Source organism: Medicago sativa, chromosome 7 (assembly GCF_051527215.1).
Source record: "Medicago sativa cultivar Bolivia chromosome 7, Bolivia_mono, whole genome shotgun sequence".
In the NCBI taxonomy this organism is placed as follows: domain Eukaryota; kingdom Viridiplantae; phylum Streptophyta; class Magnoliopsida; order Fabales; family Fabaceae; genus Medicago; species Medicago sativa.
The window spans coordinates 4,796,712-4,813,119 of NC_140755.1; the positions used below are offsets into that span (position 1 = coordinate 4,796,712).

At 34.5% G+C, this 16,408-nt stretch overlaps 1 protein-coding gene and 3 pseudogenes across 4 annotated transcripts; 2 read left to right on the forward strand and 2 right to left on the reverse strand.

Annotated features, from left to right (window-relative positions):
- The first annotated feature begins 798 nt into the window (after positions 1-798).
- LOC146903687 (uncharacterized) lies at positions 799-3,667 on the forward strand (annotated as a pseudogene). Its single transcript, XR_015018688.1, has one exon. The product of XR_015018688.1 is annotated as an uncharacterized LOC146903687 (transcript).
- Positions 3,668-4,140: 473 nt separating this feature from the next.
- LOC146903688 (ras-related protein RABA5d pseudogene) lies at positions 4,141-5,825 on the forward strand (annotated as a pseudogene). The gene is made up of 2 exons (XR_015018404.1): positions 4,141-4,675; positions 5,520-5,825. The product of XR_015018404.1 is annotated as a ras-related protein RABA5d pseudogene (transcript).
- A 154-nt stretch (positions 5,826-5,979) lies between these two features.
- LOC146903689 (uncharacterized) lies at positions 5,980-8,126 on the reverse strand. Its single transcript, XM_085725817.1, has 5 exons — positions 7,865-8,126; positions 7,022-7,092; positions 6,676-6,855; positions 6,408-6,497; positions 5,980-6,178 (listed from the first exon to the last, which is right to left on the reverse strand). Exons 2-5 carry the CDS (start codon positions 7,067-7,069, stop codon positions 6,140-6,142), a joined length of 357 nt encoding a protein of 118 aa, XP_085581943.1. The 5' UTR covers positions 7,070-7,092; positions 7,865-8,126; the 3' UTR covers positions 5,980-6,139.
- A 3,380-nt stretch (positions 8,127-11,506) lies between these two features.
- Positions 11,507-15,457, reverse strand: LOC146903690 (uncharacterized; annotated as a pseudogene). The gene is made up of 9 exons (XR_015018690.1): positions 15,284-15,457; positions 14,475-14,967; positions 14,287-14,387; positions 14,079-14,158; positions 13,928-13,949; positions 13,768-13,828; positions 12,703-12,773; positions 11,943-12,053; positions 11,507-11,870 (listed from the first exon to the last, which is right to left on the reverse strand). The product of XR_015018690.1 is annotated as an uncharacterized LOC146903690 (transcript).
- Positions 15,458-16,408: the final 951 nt, after the last annotated feature.

Genomic DNA, 16,408 nt, shown 5'->3' on the forward strand with positions numbered 1-16,408 from the left:
ATTTGGAGTCTATTTCACAATGTAGTTAGCTTAGCAAAAATATTAGCGATCCACTCTCTAACCAACGAGATAATTAAGAGGGAGAACATTAGGTCCTATCAAACCACATTCTTAATCCAACTATGGAAGATTTCACCACAAGATTAAGTTTATCATCACATAGATTGTCCACTTAATGTAAACGTTATGAGGTCAAAGAATTGAAGAAAAAGGAGGACTTGAGAGACACTGTCATCTTCTCCAATGAAATCTATGGCAATGGGTGTGGTAGTACCACAAGTCCACAACCAGGTGGAGCTTGATATTTCTTTCTTTTCATAGTAGTAAATCTCGCCACATTTTAGAAGCTCTCCAACATTTTTTTAATATAGAAAACAACAATGATTAGGTTATTTGACATCTTAGTGGTTCCACGGAGTATCTCCACAACAATGAAATGACCCTTAATTTGAACCAGCTATGAGCTTAATATTTACTCGAGTGTTTAGGGTGCAACTTAAAAGTTGTGTACCACTCTTCAAGAGTGTGCTGTACGGAGTTTGAATCGTGACTCTCTACCACAAACTTTATGTTACTAATATTGATATTTAGTATTGTCTAAACGCAGCCACATCATAAAAAAAAGTATTTTTTTGAAGGATCATAAAAAAAAGATAAAAGACCAAAATTTGGGAATAAGTTAAATTGAGGGATCTGGAAACAGGTTTTTTTAAAATAGAGGGAACAAAATTTATTTATTTATTTATTTTTAAAAATAGAGGGATATATGTATGATGCACTTAAGCTTAGGGGAAAATTGCTCAAACATTAGCGTCGTCACTGGACTGTCGAAAAACATTTGTACCTGCCCATAGAAGCAGCACCACCGGTGAGGTAGGTAGGTATGTTAATTACTCTCTTCAAATATTCATTCTCCAAAACCATTCGCTTCAACAAATTCAGGTTTTCATCTTCCTCAGAAACCCATTTCATAAAACCTTCAAAAATCTCATCTTTTGACCCAAACACCTTCAAAATCCTTTACCAAAACAACCCTTCTCTTGCACACTCTTACTTCATTCAACTCAATACCCAACATGGATTATTTTCTCACAATATTCAAACCTATGCTTCCATCATTACAATCATGTGTTATTGCCATTGGAAATGGACTAGAAAGTTTGATTCTTTGTTTATTCATATTATAGCTCATTCTAAGAAAGACCCATCATTTAAAATGAATGATTTCTTTGATTCATTGTTTCAAAATGTTGATTTGAATCAAAAAAACCATTACTTGCTTAGAGCTTTTGATGGGTTTGTTAAAGCTTGTGTTAGTCGTAACATGTTTGATGAAGCTATTGATTTTTTGTTACAAACTAGCAAGACTTTTGTGATTTTGCCAAGTATACATTCTTTTAACTTTCTTATTAACCGCTTGGTTAATAACCATAAAGTCGATACGGCGTTGTGTTTATTTGAGCAATTCAAGAGTTTCGGTTTGATCTTCAACCAATACACCTATGCCATTGTTATCAAGGCGCGGTGCAGGAAGGGTGATCTGGAACACGCGTGTGGTGTAATTGACGAAATGAAGGTAGCGGGAGTGAATCCTGATTCTTATTGCTATGTGACTTTGATAGAGGGATTCTGCAAAAATCAAAGGTCTGATTGGGGATATGAGGTGCTCCAAGATTGCAGAATGACAAACACTCCTGTAGATGTTTATGCTTACACCGCGATTATTCGCGGGTTTTGTAATGAAATGAAATTAGATATAGCTGAGAGTGTGCTTTTGGAGATGGAAAAGGAAGGTTTTGTTCCTGATGATGTGTATATTTATTCTGCATTGGTCCATGGTTATTGTAAGATTCGTAATTTGGATAAAGCTTTAGCCACATATGATCGCATGATTTCGAGGGGTATAGAAGAAAATTGTAAGTGTGTGATTGTCAGTTGCATCCTCCATTGCTTGGATGAGATGGGAAGGGCTTCAGAAGTGGTAGATATGTTTGAAAAGATCAAGCAATCTGGCATGGATCTTGACAAGGTAGCTTATAATATTGTATTTGATTCTCTGTGTAAATTGGGTAAGGTGGATGATGCAGTAAGTATGTTGGAAGAGTTGAAATCTAAGCTTATCAATTTAGATATCAAACATTATACAACCCTTATAAATGGATACTGTCTTCAGGGTAAACCCGATGTAGCCCGCAGTTATTTCAAAGAAATGGAGAAAAAAGGATTTAAACCTGATGTTGTTGCTTATAATGTACTAGCTGCTGGTTTGTTTAGAAATAGCCTTGCTGATGACGCAATGGACCTATTGAGTGATATGGATAGTCAAGGTGTGAAGCAGAACTCTACTACACATAAGATTTTCATTGAAGGTTTATGTTCAGCAGGCATGGTTGAAGAAACTGATGCATATTTTAACTGTTGGAAAGATGAAAGTGTCGAGATCTATGCTGCCATGGTTAATGGTTATTGCGAAGCTAACCTTATTGAAAAATCATATGAACTTTTGTGTGAGATTTCAAACCAAGGAGATATTGTCAAAGAAAGTTCCGGTTTTAAGCAACTTAGCAAAGTAATGTATTCGAAAGTATTAGTTGCATTGTGTCAGGCAGGGAATTTGGAATGTGCTCGCTCTTTGCTTGATTTTTTCCTCGGGAGAGGATTTACTCCCGACGTTGTAACTTACACAATTATGATAAACAGTTATTGTAGAATGAATTCCTTGCAAGAGGCACATGACCTCCTGCAGGATATGAAGAGGAGAGGGATCAAACCTGATGTTATTACCTACACAGTTCTACTCGATGGGAGATTAAAACATTTCTCTTCTCAACGGACAAAAGGAAAGGATACAATGTGCAAGGTTTCACCTATCTTGAGAGACATGCATGAAATGGATATAAGCCCAGATGTTTTTACTTACACTGTTTTGATTGATGGACACATAAAGGACGATAACTTTCAAGTTGCAACTAGACTCTTTAAAGATATGAAGAAGAGAGGGATCAAACCTGATGTAATTACCTACACAGTTCTTCTCACTGGGAGATTCAAACATTTCTCTTCTCAACAGACAAAAGGAAAGGATGCAATGTACAATGTTTCGACTATTTTGAGAGACATGAAGGAAATGAAAATTAGTCCAGATGTTTTTACTTACACTGTTTTGATTGATAGACTCGTAAAAGGCAATAACTTCCAAGATGCAACTGGACTCTTCAATGAAATTATTAACCGAGGTCTGCGACCGGATAATGTAACATACACTGCTCTAGTTTCTGGCTTGTTAAACAGAGGGCACATGGAGAAAGCAGTTATATTGTACAATGAAATGACTTCCAAGGGAATGACACCACCCATGTATATCGTCTCAAAGTTAAAGTCGAATTCTAAAAGCTAGAAAAGGGCAATGTCAAAAGTAGCGAGTCAGTTTTGATGGTTCGTACTTGGAGTTATCCCAAGTCAGTTTTGACTGCTGGTGCTTGGCGTTATCCTAACAAGTTTGAAATCCTGTCTGGGTGATACCTAAGGGTGAAGCATAATCACATGTGCTTTGGATTATTTTGCTTGGACTTTAACCTGAAACATTTTTTTTGGATTATTTCACGAAAAGATTGTGTTTGTTTCTTGTACAGATTTCAAAGAGAAAAGAAACACAGATTGACTACCAGAATGTCATTGTATGTAGGTTTATTTCTTCTTTATACTGATTTAATTTAAAATGATATGCAATATGAATGTGTAAGTAATATAAATGAGACAAATTCAAAAAGGTTTTTCTTGCTGCTGCCTGTTTAATATAACATGAATATTGTATTTGAACTTGAGAAGTTTAAGTTTGTTGCAATTTAAATTTGGACGTCCTTTTATTTTTGTTTCTTTTCCGATTACATGGAAATAAAACAAGAATATATACTCTACAAAATACAGTAGCAGAAGTACCTGCTAACAAAACATCAAAGTTATAAAAACAATAGTTTGTAAAGTCATTGAATAATTCTTACAAAATATATCATACAGAAGTTGTAATTCTTAGTTACAGGCAATATTTAATCGTCACAATTTATGATTTACACTTTGTAACCTACTTATCCTTCTCCTTATTTGATACTCCCTCCAAACTCAATTATAAGAAAAATTCTTCCAGAAATGCCCTTTCTTTTCATTTAATTTCGGCAAAACGACATCAACGGTCTTTTAACTTAATTTAGTTTCAAACAGGTCATTTATCTTGTTTTCGATTCAAATCGTCTTTTTCATGCCTTACCAAAAATGGGAAGCGCAGTTTGTCCATACCAGGTTGTTATCATATCATTTCAATCATAGCGAAGCAAACACAATGTCAAGTTCAGAAGAGGAAGGAGGAGAAGAGTCTCTTCAAAGTCATCATAACCGTCGACTCCTCAGTCGTAAAATCCAACCTACTCTTGTGATTCGCTCGTAACGAGTTCAGTCTTCACTCCAAAGCTACAATCGGTGGTTGAATTCCAAACACCGAGCTTAGAAATTGATTCTAAAGAAGTTAAGGCCCAGAATTGGGATACCGCCGCCGGTCAAGAACGGTTCCACGCTGTTACTTCTGCCTGTTACAGAGGTGCTGTTGGTGCTCTCGTTGTTTATGATATTAGCCGGAGAACCACTTTTGATAGCATCGGTCGATGGCTCAATGAACTCAAGAGTCAGTACCTTCTTCTACTTCACTTTCTATTTCTAGATCTGATCACATAGTTAATTTACTGTTATGTGATGCTTTTGATTTTGGATCTGTCGCTTTTTTTCCTTTCACATGTTTTCAAAATATAAACTCATCGATACACAGATATAGTTTTTTTTTTCTTTTTTTCTTTCTATTGTTTAATTTGTCTTTTAATTCCTTTTGTTGCGCGCAATTTGATTTTTACAAATTAATAGGAAAGAGATAGACAATACTATTTGGTTCATGCTTCAAGATTGCAGTCGCGGTTACATTGCACACTTTGATATAGGCAAAATATGAGCTATTATGGCCGATGCTTGTAATTGTTGTTGTCATGATGTGGTGAAGACCTATAGAACTATGTATAGACCTTGTTTGGAAAAACAACTGAATCATAATCTATTTCCATAAGAACTATGTATAGAACTTGTTTGGAAAAGCAACTTAATTTTCTTATAGCATAAGCGCTTACCATATATAAGCACATATCATAAGCTATTTCCATAGCAAAAGATAAAATAAAGTTAAACTGTTTCATTATAAGTTGTTTTTATAAGCTATTTGGAAAGCTTATAGATATAAGCTCAAAACAACTTATGAACATATGTCATAAAATGTTTTAATAAGTTCTCCCAAACATTCTCACAAGTCAAGTGTTTATACTACCAGTAGATAAGCTCAAATGTGCCTATGCAAACTGGCCCTTACATTTGCGTCTTTAATTGCTGTTGTGCATTGTTATTTAAAATTGTTTGATTATAATGAAGCTTTATGTACAGCTAGAAGGTTGAAGTGCCATTTTGTGTGTTTGATAACTGTGATGCAGATAAATGGGAGACGACAGTGGCAATGGTGCTGGTGGGAAACAAGTGTGATTTGGATAATATAAGGGATATGAGCATTGAAGAAGGCAAAAGCCTAGCGGAATCAGAAGGTTTATTTTTCATGGAAACCTCTGCTTTGGTCTACAAATGTGAAAACAGCTTCTGAGATGGTTATTAGAGAGATATACAACAACGTTATCAGGAAGGTTCTCAACTCAGACACTTACAAGGCTGAATTATCTGTCAAACTAACGTTGAGGGGACTAAACCAAACTCATTATTATTGGTATCCACCATGTCAATACTAGGTTGACTATGGGTAGGTTACTAATGAGCGCAAGACGCTAAACGCAAATAAAGTTTGAAAAGTTGACACCAACTCAAGTGCTGATCTGATATTGGTAGACCCAATTAAGCTTTTTGTGCTTTACTGTGACACTTTTAAATAAGGTTTGAGAGGTGTTTTGGTGCAAGATGGTAAGGTGGTTAATTTGAAATATACATAAACATGTCTAAATCTTGAAATCAATATAATTTTGACAACCTACAATTAAAAAAATTCCAACACAGGAAGATGTTCAAACATTTACAGAAACTAGTCATAACAACCAACACAAAAATACTAGTTTCCTTTCTTCTCTTCCTGATCTGATAACTGTTCCTGAAGCATGGGCAACAAATAAAGATCCGTTAGCTTGCACCATTAACATAATGCAGAAATAAATAAAATTAATATGGAGAATAGAATGCTTAGCTTTATCTCCTTTGCAAAAATAATTAAAATTTCGCAGACCAAAGGTACGCGGTTCCAGCAATTGAGCAGCAAAATTTCTAGCAACATTTAATGGTTAAATATTATATTACTCAATGGGAAAAGGGACCATGCATACCTCAGCTGGTTGGGTCGTCTGCCTGCCTGCTTGCTCTCTGCACATAGACATTAAATGTTCCACCAATTTTGCACAGTCCTCAGGGGTGCTCTGTCATTTAAATTTTACAATGTTAGCTAAAAAATGAAGATTGCAGTAATAGTTTTGTGCCACAATTAGTTTTGTACCGCCCAATCCTTAGGGGTACTGATAATAGTTTATTTCAACATTATTTGCTTCCAAAAAAATGCTACAAAACTAACAGCAAAAACACTCATAATCTTCTTACCTTGTTCTCCACATGTCCCAATGATTTAAGATACATATACTTCACGTATGCAGCGCTAAGTGCTTGTATCATAGTATCTCTGTCCAATTTGACACCGCCCTTTTCTAGAAACTGTTGGAAAGCTGTTTCAAGCTGAAACGTGGAAGTAGGTTGAGGCAAAGAACTCGCATATTTGCTTGCCTGCATATAATAGACACAACAAAGGTTAAAATCTCACAATTTTATAGAACTCACATAAATGTGAGGTTAAGGTTCTATAACAGATATATAGAACCTACATGTTAAGGTTCTACAACAGATAACTCTCAATCAAAAAAGGCTAAAAAATTTGAATTAAAATCTATACCAAAGCAGAAGCAGATGATGCAACACATGAGCTTATGAAATCAGCCATCTCATTTGCATACTCAGTTTTATCTGCAACATACAAAAGGACTAATGAGTAAAAAGAAACTAGACAATGGGAAAACTTAAGCAGAAAAGCTATACAATGGGAAAACTTAAGCAGAAAAGTAAAGCAAAAATGTGCATCTAGCAAAACAAAACATAAGAATAAACTATTTACTTAAGCAGAAAAGCTAAGCAGCGGGAAAACTTAAGCAGAAAAGTAAGTATGAAGTATGATAATATATTGATAGGTTCTACCCCAAGCACAAGAAGCGCAAATAATAGATCAAAAACGAATACACAAGTACACAAGTCACATACAATGTTATCTGCCAAACATGTAGCAAAATAGCAGATTCCTCCTTAAAATAACAAGATCTGTCCAACCACCACCCTACCTAATCACCTATCCACTTCTAAAGGTCACAAGAAATTACTCCTACATTACAGAACAAAATGTTGAGTTCTTGTTAAAATGACGTCAATGTTCCGACCTCAAATTTGATACACTGTTTTATCGAGATATTGTTCGCTTGGCTTGAAGTTGGAACATGACTACTTCATTGAACATGACTAGTTGATTCTTAAGTAGAAGGGGGAAGTCAGAGGTTGTTTAGATAATTAGTCAAAGTTGGGAGAAAATCAATATTGGTGTACATCGCTCTGATATTGCTTCTGATTAAAGGGAGAAGCTGAGCAGAGTTTTTAAACTCAGCACATAATTTCATATGCTTAAGGACAGAGTTACACAGTTCATCAATCATCACTGGTTATATGGCTATTTAAGATTACAAATAATTACCTCAACAATATCTTTTTGGCCAGATTGATGTACATGTTTCTGCAGAGGTACCAAGAAACTGATAATTATTTTCAAATGTTAGGACCAATTAAATTACACTATTAAGGGGAAGCATCTTCTTAGGATTTGTCGCAACACATCAATTTATTAGGGTTTCCTTGTACCTAACTTGTATTTGTTGATTTGATTCTGTATGCAGCAGAGTTTCTTATTCTAGTTACGCTTGATTGAATTTGTAAAATCGTATACCCACGCTTTCAAACAGGTACGAGAGATCCGGAAAAGTTTGTAGCGATGGAGGCAGAGGCCGTGACATCGATTGGAGTGGTGATGGACGTGACTTCGACATGGAACGCTTCTATTGGGAATTTGCTGGAATTAAAGAGGGCTCAGATATCCCAAATCATTTGGTCATCTTCATGGAAGCTATGCTTAGATGGTATGAAGATTCCAAAGATGAGAAGACACTTTCCCTCCTCATCTTTGGAATCTTCATACCATCTAAGCATAGCTTCCATGAAGATGACCAAATGATTTGGGATATCAGAGCCCTCTTTAATTCCAGCAAATTCCCAATAGAAGCGTTCCATATCGAAGTCACGTCCATCACCACCCCCAATCGATGTCGCGGCCCCTGCCTCCAACGCCACAAACTTTTCCGGATCTCTCGTACCTGTTTGAAAGCGCGGGTATACGATTTTACAAATTTCGAGCGTAACTACAATAAGAAACTTTGCTGCATACATAATCAAATCAAAAAATACAAGTTAGGAACAAGGAAGGAAACCCTAATAAATTGATGTGTTACGACAAACCTGTTATAAACATCAGGTTCTCTGCCACCGCCGATCCTTTCTCCTCTCCCGAGTCCACTCAACTCTTTCCCAAATGGATACCCAAATGGATAGCACAATGGTTTTTTGTGACCAATTCGATCCGAACGCTTCCAGGTTTGTTCTGACCGATCGAATCCGAATCCGAACCACTGAGATGAACGGAAACTGAGCCACCTCCACCGGTGGAAACACCTCCTCCTTCGTCTCCGTCGCTTTCGTCGGAGAGAGTAGAAAATGCTGTTGGATTTCTTGATGTTAGGGTTGTTACCATTCGGGTTCTTCTGATGAGATTGTTCATTTTCTAGGGATTAGGGTTTGGAGAAATGAAAATGGTTAAGGAGAAGATTTGATCGAATTCGAATCTGAATCACCCCTTTCTCGTGTGCGTATTGATTTCAATATGTTTGGCCAGGCTAATTGTCAAATAAAAAAATAATATTAAGCTTAATTTTGTGTTGTCTCCCTACGTATATACTTAGGGTGTGTTTGGTTGTGAGAAGAAAATGAGAAGAAAGAAAGAGATGAGAGAGAGTATGGAAAGAGAGAAGTTGATAAGAAATATAGTAGATTTGATGTATTGTTTGGAAGAAGAGAGATTGAAGAGAAATAGAAGAGAGAGAAGTGTTGATTACTTTCAAAAGTACCAAAATACCCCTCAATTAAAAAACCTTATAAATAAATTTTATAAAATCTAATTGGTATAATTAGATTATTTAAACTATTTTTTTTTTATCAATTTAAGGTAATTAATTAAACTATTATATCTAATCAAATTTAACTTCTTGAGATATATGTCAAAAAATTTGTTATAAGATATAAGCAATTTATTGGTCGATTAAATTGTTAACATATTTGTTTTATACTAATAAACTATTATTAGATGAAATGAAAATTCCAAAAAAAAAAAAATTGATCAAATGAATAGATAGCTAATATGTGGTTAGCAAACAGTACGTACTGAGCATGAAACAAAGCAAAAAGCAATTGTCAAAATAAAAAAGAAAACAATAAGCACAACAAGACAAAATTAGAAGAAAAGGGCGAAATTGGAAATTTAAAAAATGTGGCCTTTCTCCCTTCATTTCTTCCCTAATGAGCGAAGATTGCTAAAAGCAATGGGTCCCACCACTTTTGTATCTCTCTCTCCTTTTTCTCTCCATTCCAAACTAAAGAAACCTGTTCTCTCTTCTCTATTTCTCTCTTATCACTTTCTCTCTTCCTTGTTCCTTTTCAACCAAACAGGCCATTAGTTCTTGTAAAAAGAGTTATTTGTTTATAATGTTTTACAAATATACCATTTTTTTGTTTTAGGTTTTTTTTTTTTTTTTTAGTCTCTAAAAATAAAAATAGTCAATTACCCCATGTGACGTGGCATGTCTTTTCTGACCATGTGGCATTGCCACGTTGCAGTTAACTGTCACGTCAGCATGTTGGATGCAGGAAATTAACTAAATGAGGTATTTGACAGACGTTTGACAATATTAAGTTTTCAACGAGTTTTGAAGTTTTGCAAAATTCAGGGGAGGTTTTGACGAAAGTTACAATTTCAGGAGAGAAATTGACCATTTACAAACGTAGCATATACGATATGGATATAAGAACACGTAAGATGTTTAAAGTTTAGGATACTATCCAATTAAGATACATTAACAAAAAAATTATACTAAAATTTATATGCATTTAAAATTTCGGATACAATTCGGCTAAGTCATGATTTTTTTTTTGTTTGTATAAATCATATTATATTTTCATTCATATGTTAAATATCAACGTAAACATCATTAAAAGAACTCAACACAAATTCCGTCTAATGTTGATTAATTGAATATCCTCTCTCGTTATCTTCATCCACAAGAAATGTAATTATGTGGTTCATTCAAAAACAATTATATTGATGCATATATGAAATTGAGGAAGGAGACAAACCAAAACTTCCACAATGAGAAGAAAACCTAAAGTTTGAAATGCCAATTTTATTTTTGACATATGATTCCCTAGCAAACAAAGGTATACTAGACCAGTAAACAAAAGTGTCTAGTGTTAAGCCAAAGTTTGCAGGGGACCAACGACTTGGTTTCCTTCCCTAAAAATATGCGTAACTATACAATTCATATTACAAAGTCTAAACATTGTATTTTTTCATGTATTCCTAACCTGCCAAGGGATATGGCTAGAGTTCTTAAATGCTTGCACAACCAAAGAAGAATCAGATTCAATCCAAATATTACTCCAATTATTATCATAGGCGATCTATATTGCCATGATTGCTCTACAAATTTTAGCCTGGTAAGAAGTAGATAAACCCAAAAACTCAGCATAGCAACCTTTGCAATTACCTTCAGAATCTCTGGAAATGCCTCCACAAGAAGAAGTACTGGGCTTTTCTAAAGAAGCTCCATCTGTATTGCATTTTAACCATTGGAGATGAGGAGGCTATCAAATAACTTCACTGATGGAGGGAGCTCTAGGATGATGAATTTAACTGTAAAAGATTTTAGAATTGTGAAGTCTCTGATGGAATTGTTAAAGGTTTAGTTTGTATGATTGCATGATAGGGAGGTGCAATTTTTTTTTCACCAAACCTCTTGAACCTGCAACTTTCAACATCATTCCTCACAAACTGGGAACTCTCAACATACATTCTCGAGCTTGAGGGCTCGGACTTTCCATTCCGCATTGTATTGTTTCTCTAATTATTAATCAAATTCGGTATCATTTTTCTGTTAAAAAGAGAGAAAAAAACAATTCCAATACCCTACCACAAAATCAAATCCTAAATCTTTTACTTAAAAGTTCCTCTTCCAAATGGGAAATTAAATTTTTTCCAAGCTTTCGATTAATTGGATGATTTACTTTTTCGGCAATAAAACCATAAATAGTCTATTACTATAGAGAATCATATTCCTATTTCCTAATACAATTGGATAATAAAGATACTATATTCATGATGTTCAGCAACTTTGCTTCAGTGAACAAATTCAAAATTGGTTGGTTTATACCAACGGACAGCCAATCATCCATCAAGTTTCTCCAATTCCATTCTTTAGTAACAGAATGAACAGAAATGGAACACAGTTTTCAAAATCTGACCGATTGTCCCACTAGAAACACGCCAATGCACCCTTTTCAAGTTTCAAAACCTTTTCAATGTCATCTGATTCATTTTTACCCTGCAGTTAAGCAATATGATGAGTACAAGGTAGCAGGATCATAGTATAATAGTAACTTCAAAATATACTTACTGGCATGTTTTTGTCCCAATCCTTTATTCTCGAACTTGTCAGCATAAAATTATCTCGTAATGGAGCCCAAGAAGGTTGTTCATCTTCTCCCTTGCTTGTGCTTGCATTGGCCTGCATATCCAAAATCCAAGCAATTTGATAATTAGGCAAGCGATGGAAGTTATACCTCGTTCAAGGAACACTTGTTTTAAACATAATAATGTTGATATATAACAATTTCTTATTATGTTACTCCTTCCATGAAAGCAGAGTGTACTAAAAACATCATGTTCAAAGTTCAACCAGTTTGGTAATTTGTCTAAACATATACAATAGAACAATTTTACAGTGGAAGACCTAATAAAAAAAGAAAATAATATAAAAATAAACATGTTTGATATCACATTAATTTAGAGGTCATCAACTAATAGTTCTAAAGAGAAAATAGACATTTATGTATATAAATTCATAAAATTGGATGTATAGAATTGCAAAAAAGAAATTCAAATTTCTTCAAGCTCTCTGAGTTTCATACATTTCTTCGAATAAAGAGAACCAAAGTGTACAAAAGCAAATGCTCAAGTCTAAATAGAGTAAATAAATAATTTGGACTTGAGCATTCAACTTATATACATTTTGGTCCTCCTTGTTCTTCAACGGAATTTAGCATACTCATAGACCTAATCAGTTCTAACCCTAGTTTTAAACAGTGTTTGAAGTTATCAACAGAAAGGACTTCCAATGAAAAACTGACTGAAAGAGAACAAGTTGTAACAATCACCTTTGCAGAGGTGCCAATAGTTGGCTTCCCTAACACTGAAAAGAAGGCTTCTTTGGTGCGCTTCTTTATAACTGACAGAACACACAGATTAGATAGTAAGAATTGGGCAATCATTTTGAATATATTAGGAAACACAGAAATAGAACAGATAGGTATGAACAAAAGAAAAGGTGAAACTGAGAACTCTGACAGGGATGGTTCTATTTGGAAGAGCATGGTCCCAAGTCCCAACCCCTCTTATTTTTCAATAATTATATAATTATAAGGTTAATTGCTAACCTTTTAAACTCATACTTAGAGCATCATATCACAAAAAAATCTTCGGCATAGTAGTTATATCATATACAAAACTCAGTGTTATCAATAGAGGATAGTGGAAAATAGTGAAACACCAAAAGTCTGCTATGTGGAATAGCAGATATAGCATTGCAGACAAATAGCAGAAGTACCATAGCAGTTGAAAGAAATTAATTACCCAAAAAACAATGGTATGCTGCATAATAAAGTGTTGAGAGGTTTAAAAATAGGTTTTGCACCTCACATGCTGCCTCTTTAAAAAAAGTGAATCGAAAGGTTCATCCTCCTCACCGGAAATGGAAGAGGAGGACAATGTGTTAAAAAAAAAATGTGGCAGAGCATGGTTTAAATATTGAGAGAAGTTTACGTATTAGGGTGATTAAAGGAATAATCACATCCTGACTCTTAAGTTTACTATTTTAAATATAGGTCATATACAGCTCACATGCTGCCTCAAGTTTTATCATTAAAGAAAACATTTTCTTTTCCCTATAGATGCTACAACAACCAGTATGGCCAAAGGCCCAAATAGGTCATATGCAGCTCACGGTTTTCATAGTGAATTCGTCAAAATCCTCTATGCTAAAGAGCCGCTATTTCATAATACTGACAAAACAGTTGCATCAAATTTCCCTCTATAAAAGATAAACCGAAACAATGAATCCCCAAATGAGATTTCTTTTTCTTTACTTGTGACGGTTTTGCTGCAAGTGAACTACTAACTTTTTCTTTACTTGCATTTTGTTGTTGCAGCATAAAACAACTTACCCTATGCATCCCTATTCTTTGAGGGGTCCAGCCCTTTCTGAGCAACTTGTGTTTTGTTGACCTGCAACAGGTGTATATAGAACCTTAATAATGATAATAATACAAAGGAACAAAGAGAGTAGAAAAAATAGAAGAAAACAAAATTTAGGATAAAACTTACAGCGTTGAACAACTTAACCACCGAAAGAAATCAAAAGTAGTCCATGTTCACAACAACAGTGAAATCAGTAAGAGGAAATGCAAGTCACTAATAAAAATAAAGAAGCCATAGAATAAACCTCAATTTAAAAGAAAAAGAAACTCAGTTACCTCCTTTTGTCGCTACACTTATTAGAAACTTTTGGTGCGAGTCCAAATAATTAGCAGGTGTGACATGTCCCTTTTCTGCAAGCTGTAACAAGTAAGTTAGAAAGCTTACCTGATAGATAATATTTTGGGCTACGAAAATTGGAGATCAACATAAATTTTAGTGGTAATTGGGATATCATAAAAATGAGTCAAGTTGAAATTAAAAATTACCATCAGCTTTTCCTTTTTTGCCTCTCCCTTGACCTTGCGCTCTGCGTCCTCTTCCGCAAGCTTTTCTACAACAAGATTCTTGTGGTCTGACAGTACTGGACCTTATAGAGTTATTCATCAAGTTTTAGAAAACCAATTTTTTAATTCTCTAATAAAACATTTACATGAATGATATATGATCACCTAGCTTACCAAGAAGTCATCAGAAACACTCTTCTTTATAATACTCTTGAAGGCCATCTTGAATGCTTTACAACCTTGGGTAAATTTAGTAATTCCTGGCTGAATCTCGTCATCACCATCATCATCGTCTTCTAAGAAATTACCGTTCTTATCAGTAACATTCTTCTTCTGTGTTCTTTGTCTTCCTGCTGCTCTTTCATCTTCTGACAGATCTTCCTCCTCGTGGTGTTTTTTGGTGAAAGATACTACATCTCTATTAGTATTCCATATAGCAGGGGCAGTTGTCTCATGATCTTCATCAGAATTATACTCACGTGCTCGCTTGTGGAAAAGTTTCTTCATTTGTTGGTTGGTTTTAACTTTATTCTGTCCGTGTGGTGGCTTCACCACTTTTGGTTTTTTACGGCCTTGGTTCCTACTACCAAACTTCCTCTTTCCCACCTCACTTCCATGTTCAACCACTTGCGCCATGAATTGTTTGTTTTATAATAATTAAACCTATTAATTAATATGTCACACACGAAAACAGGCAGGCCATGAGCTAAACTAAACAAGTATATAAATGTGCAAAATGATGGTTTTCAAAGTATTAACAGAAAATGAACTCTTTTCAAACAATCTAACTATGACGAGAGACATGATTTAACAGAGAATAGACAGACAGAAATTGTTAATTGATAATTGAATTCATTAGAGATTACCCTAAACCTAACCTACAAGTTTTACCAATCTAAGTAATTTTAATAGAGTAGAGTAATAACAGGAAAAACATAGTTAGATTGAAATTGATGGAGAGTTCAATCGAAGCTCTTACCTTTGGAGTGATTTCAGAAACGAAGTAACCAAGTTCAGGAGAAATGGCGCTGCATCATGTGTTGTTTGGTTAAGGTATATATATGAATGAATGAATAGGGCTGGGTTGAACCACTAGCCTTGGAAGAACCCTCTTTCTTTCCTTGAATGCTTAAGTCCTTGTAAATCCATATCACTACAAACTCACACATTAAACTCATGATAATTATTTTACATAAATTTCATATGCAATTTAGTCTCCAATAATGTTACACTTTCATGATGCTCGCAATTTTGATACCTAATTTGTCAAGGGTCATGTTAACCGGTGCCCCTGAGACACTGGTTAAAGAAACCAAAAATAGAAAGTTTTGAATTGAAAATGACACTTTCTTAACTTTTAAAAGATTGACAACACAATTTTCAATGCAATACATTCTATATGTCTCACTAGTTAACATTACCATTTGTCAATTCACTCTAGTTTGGACTGTACCGTGCATAATATGAGGAGTACTATTCTTTTAAAACTCATGCTTTTTATGCATAAAGTCGCTTAAAAGTAATGTAGGTCGAAGTCATCTGCATGATTGCAATATATATGTAGACAATTTTTTACTTGTTAGTGGAAGGGACCTTGTTGCCTCCTTTATGTATTACGCAATCTTGACTGTTAAAATTTGATCTAACGATTATAATTGAACAAATTTCTCACGGTTTCAATCTCAACCGTTATTTTTTTTATCGGACGGTTGGCATCAATTACTACGTTAACAAAGTAATTGTGTGGAATCTGATTCCTTTCATTAGAGCATCCACAATAGTAGTGAACTAATAAGGACTCCTTAAATAGACCTAACGTGTAAACATCATTTATTCATAGTTTTTTTTTTTTATAAAATTACTTATTAAGGATCCAATGACTCCAATGATAATACACTAATAGAGACTCTAATGAAAAATACTTAAATAGGTCCCACTAACTTTACATTGTTATACAAAATGTATTGTTAATAGCAATATTACTTCTTTTTGACTCAACATGGTTACATAATTTATATGCTTATAAGATGGCACATTGCAAGATAAAAAATATATTTCTTTGTTAATATTCTGGCTTAAAACTCTGAAGGCACACATTTATGTT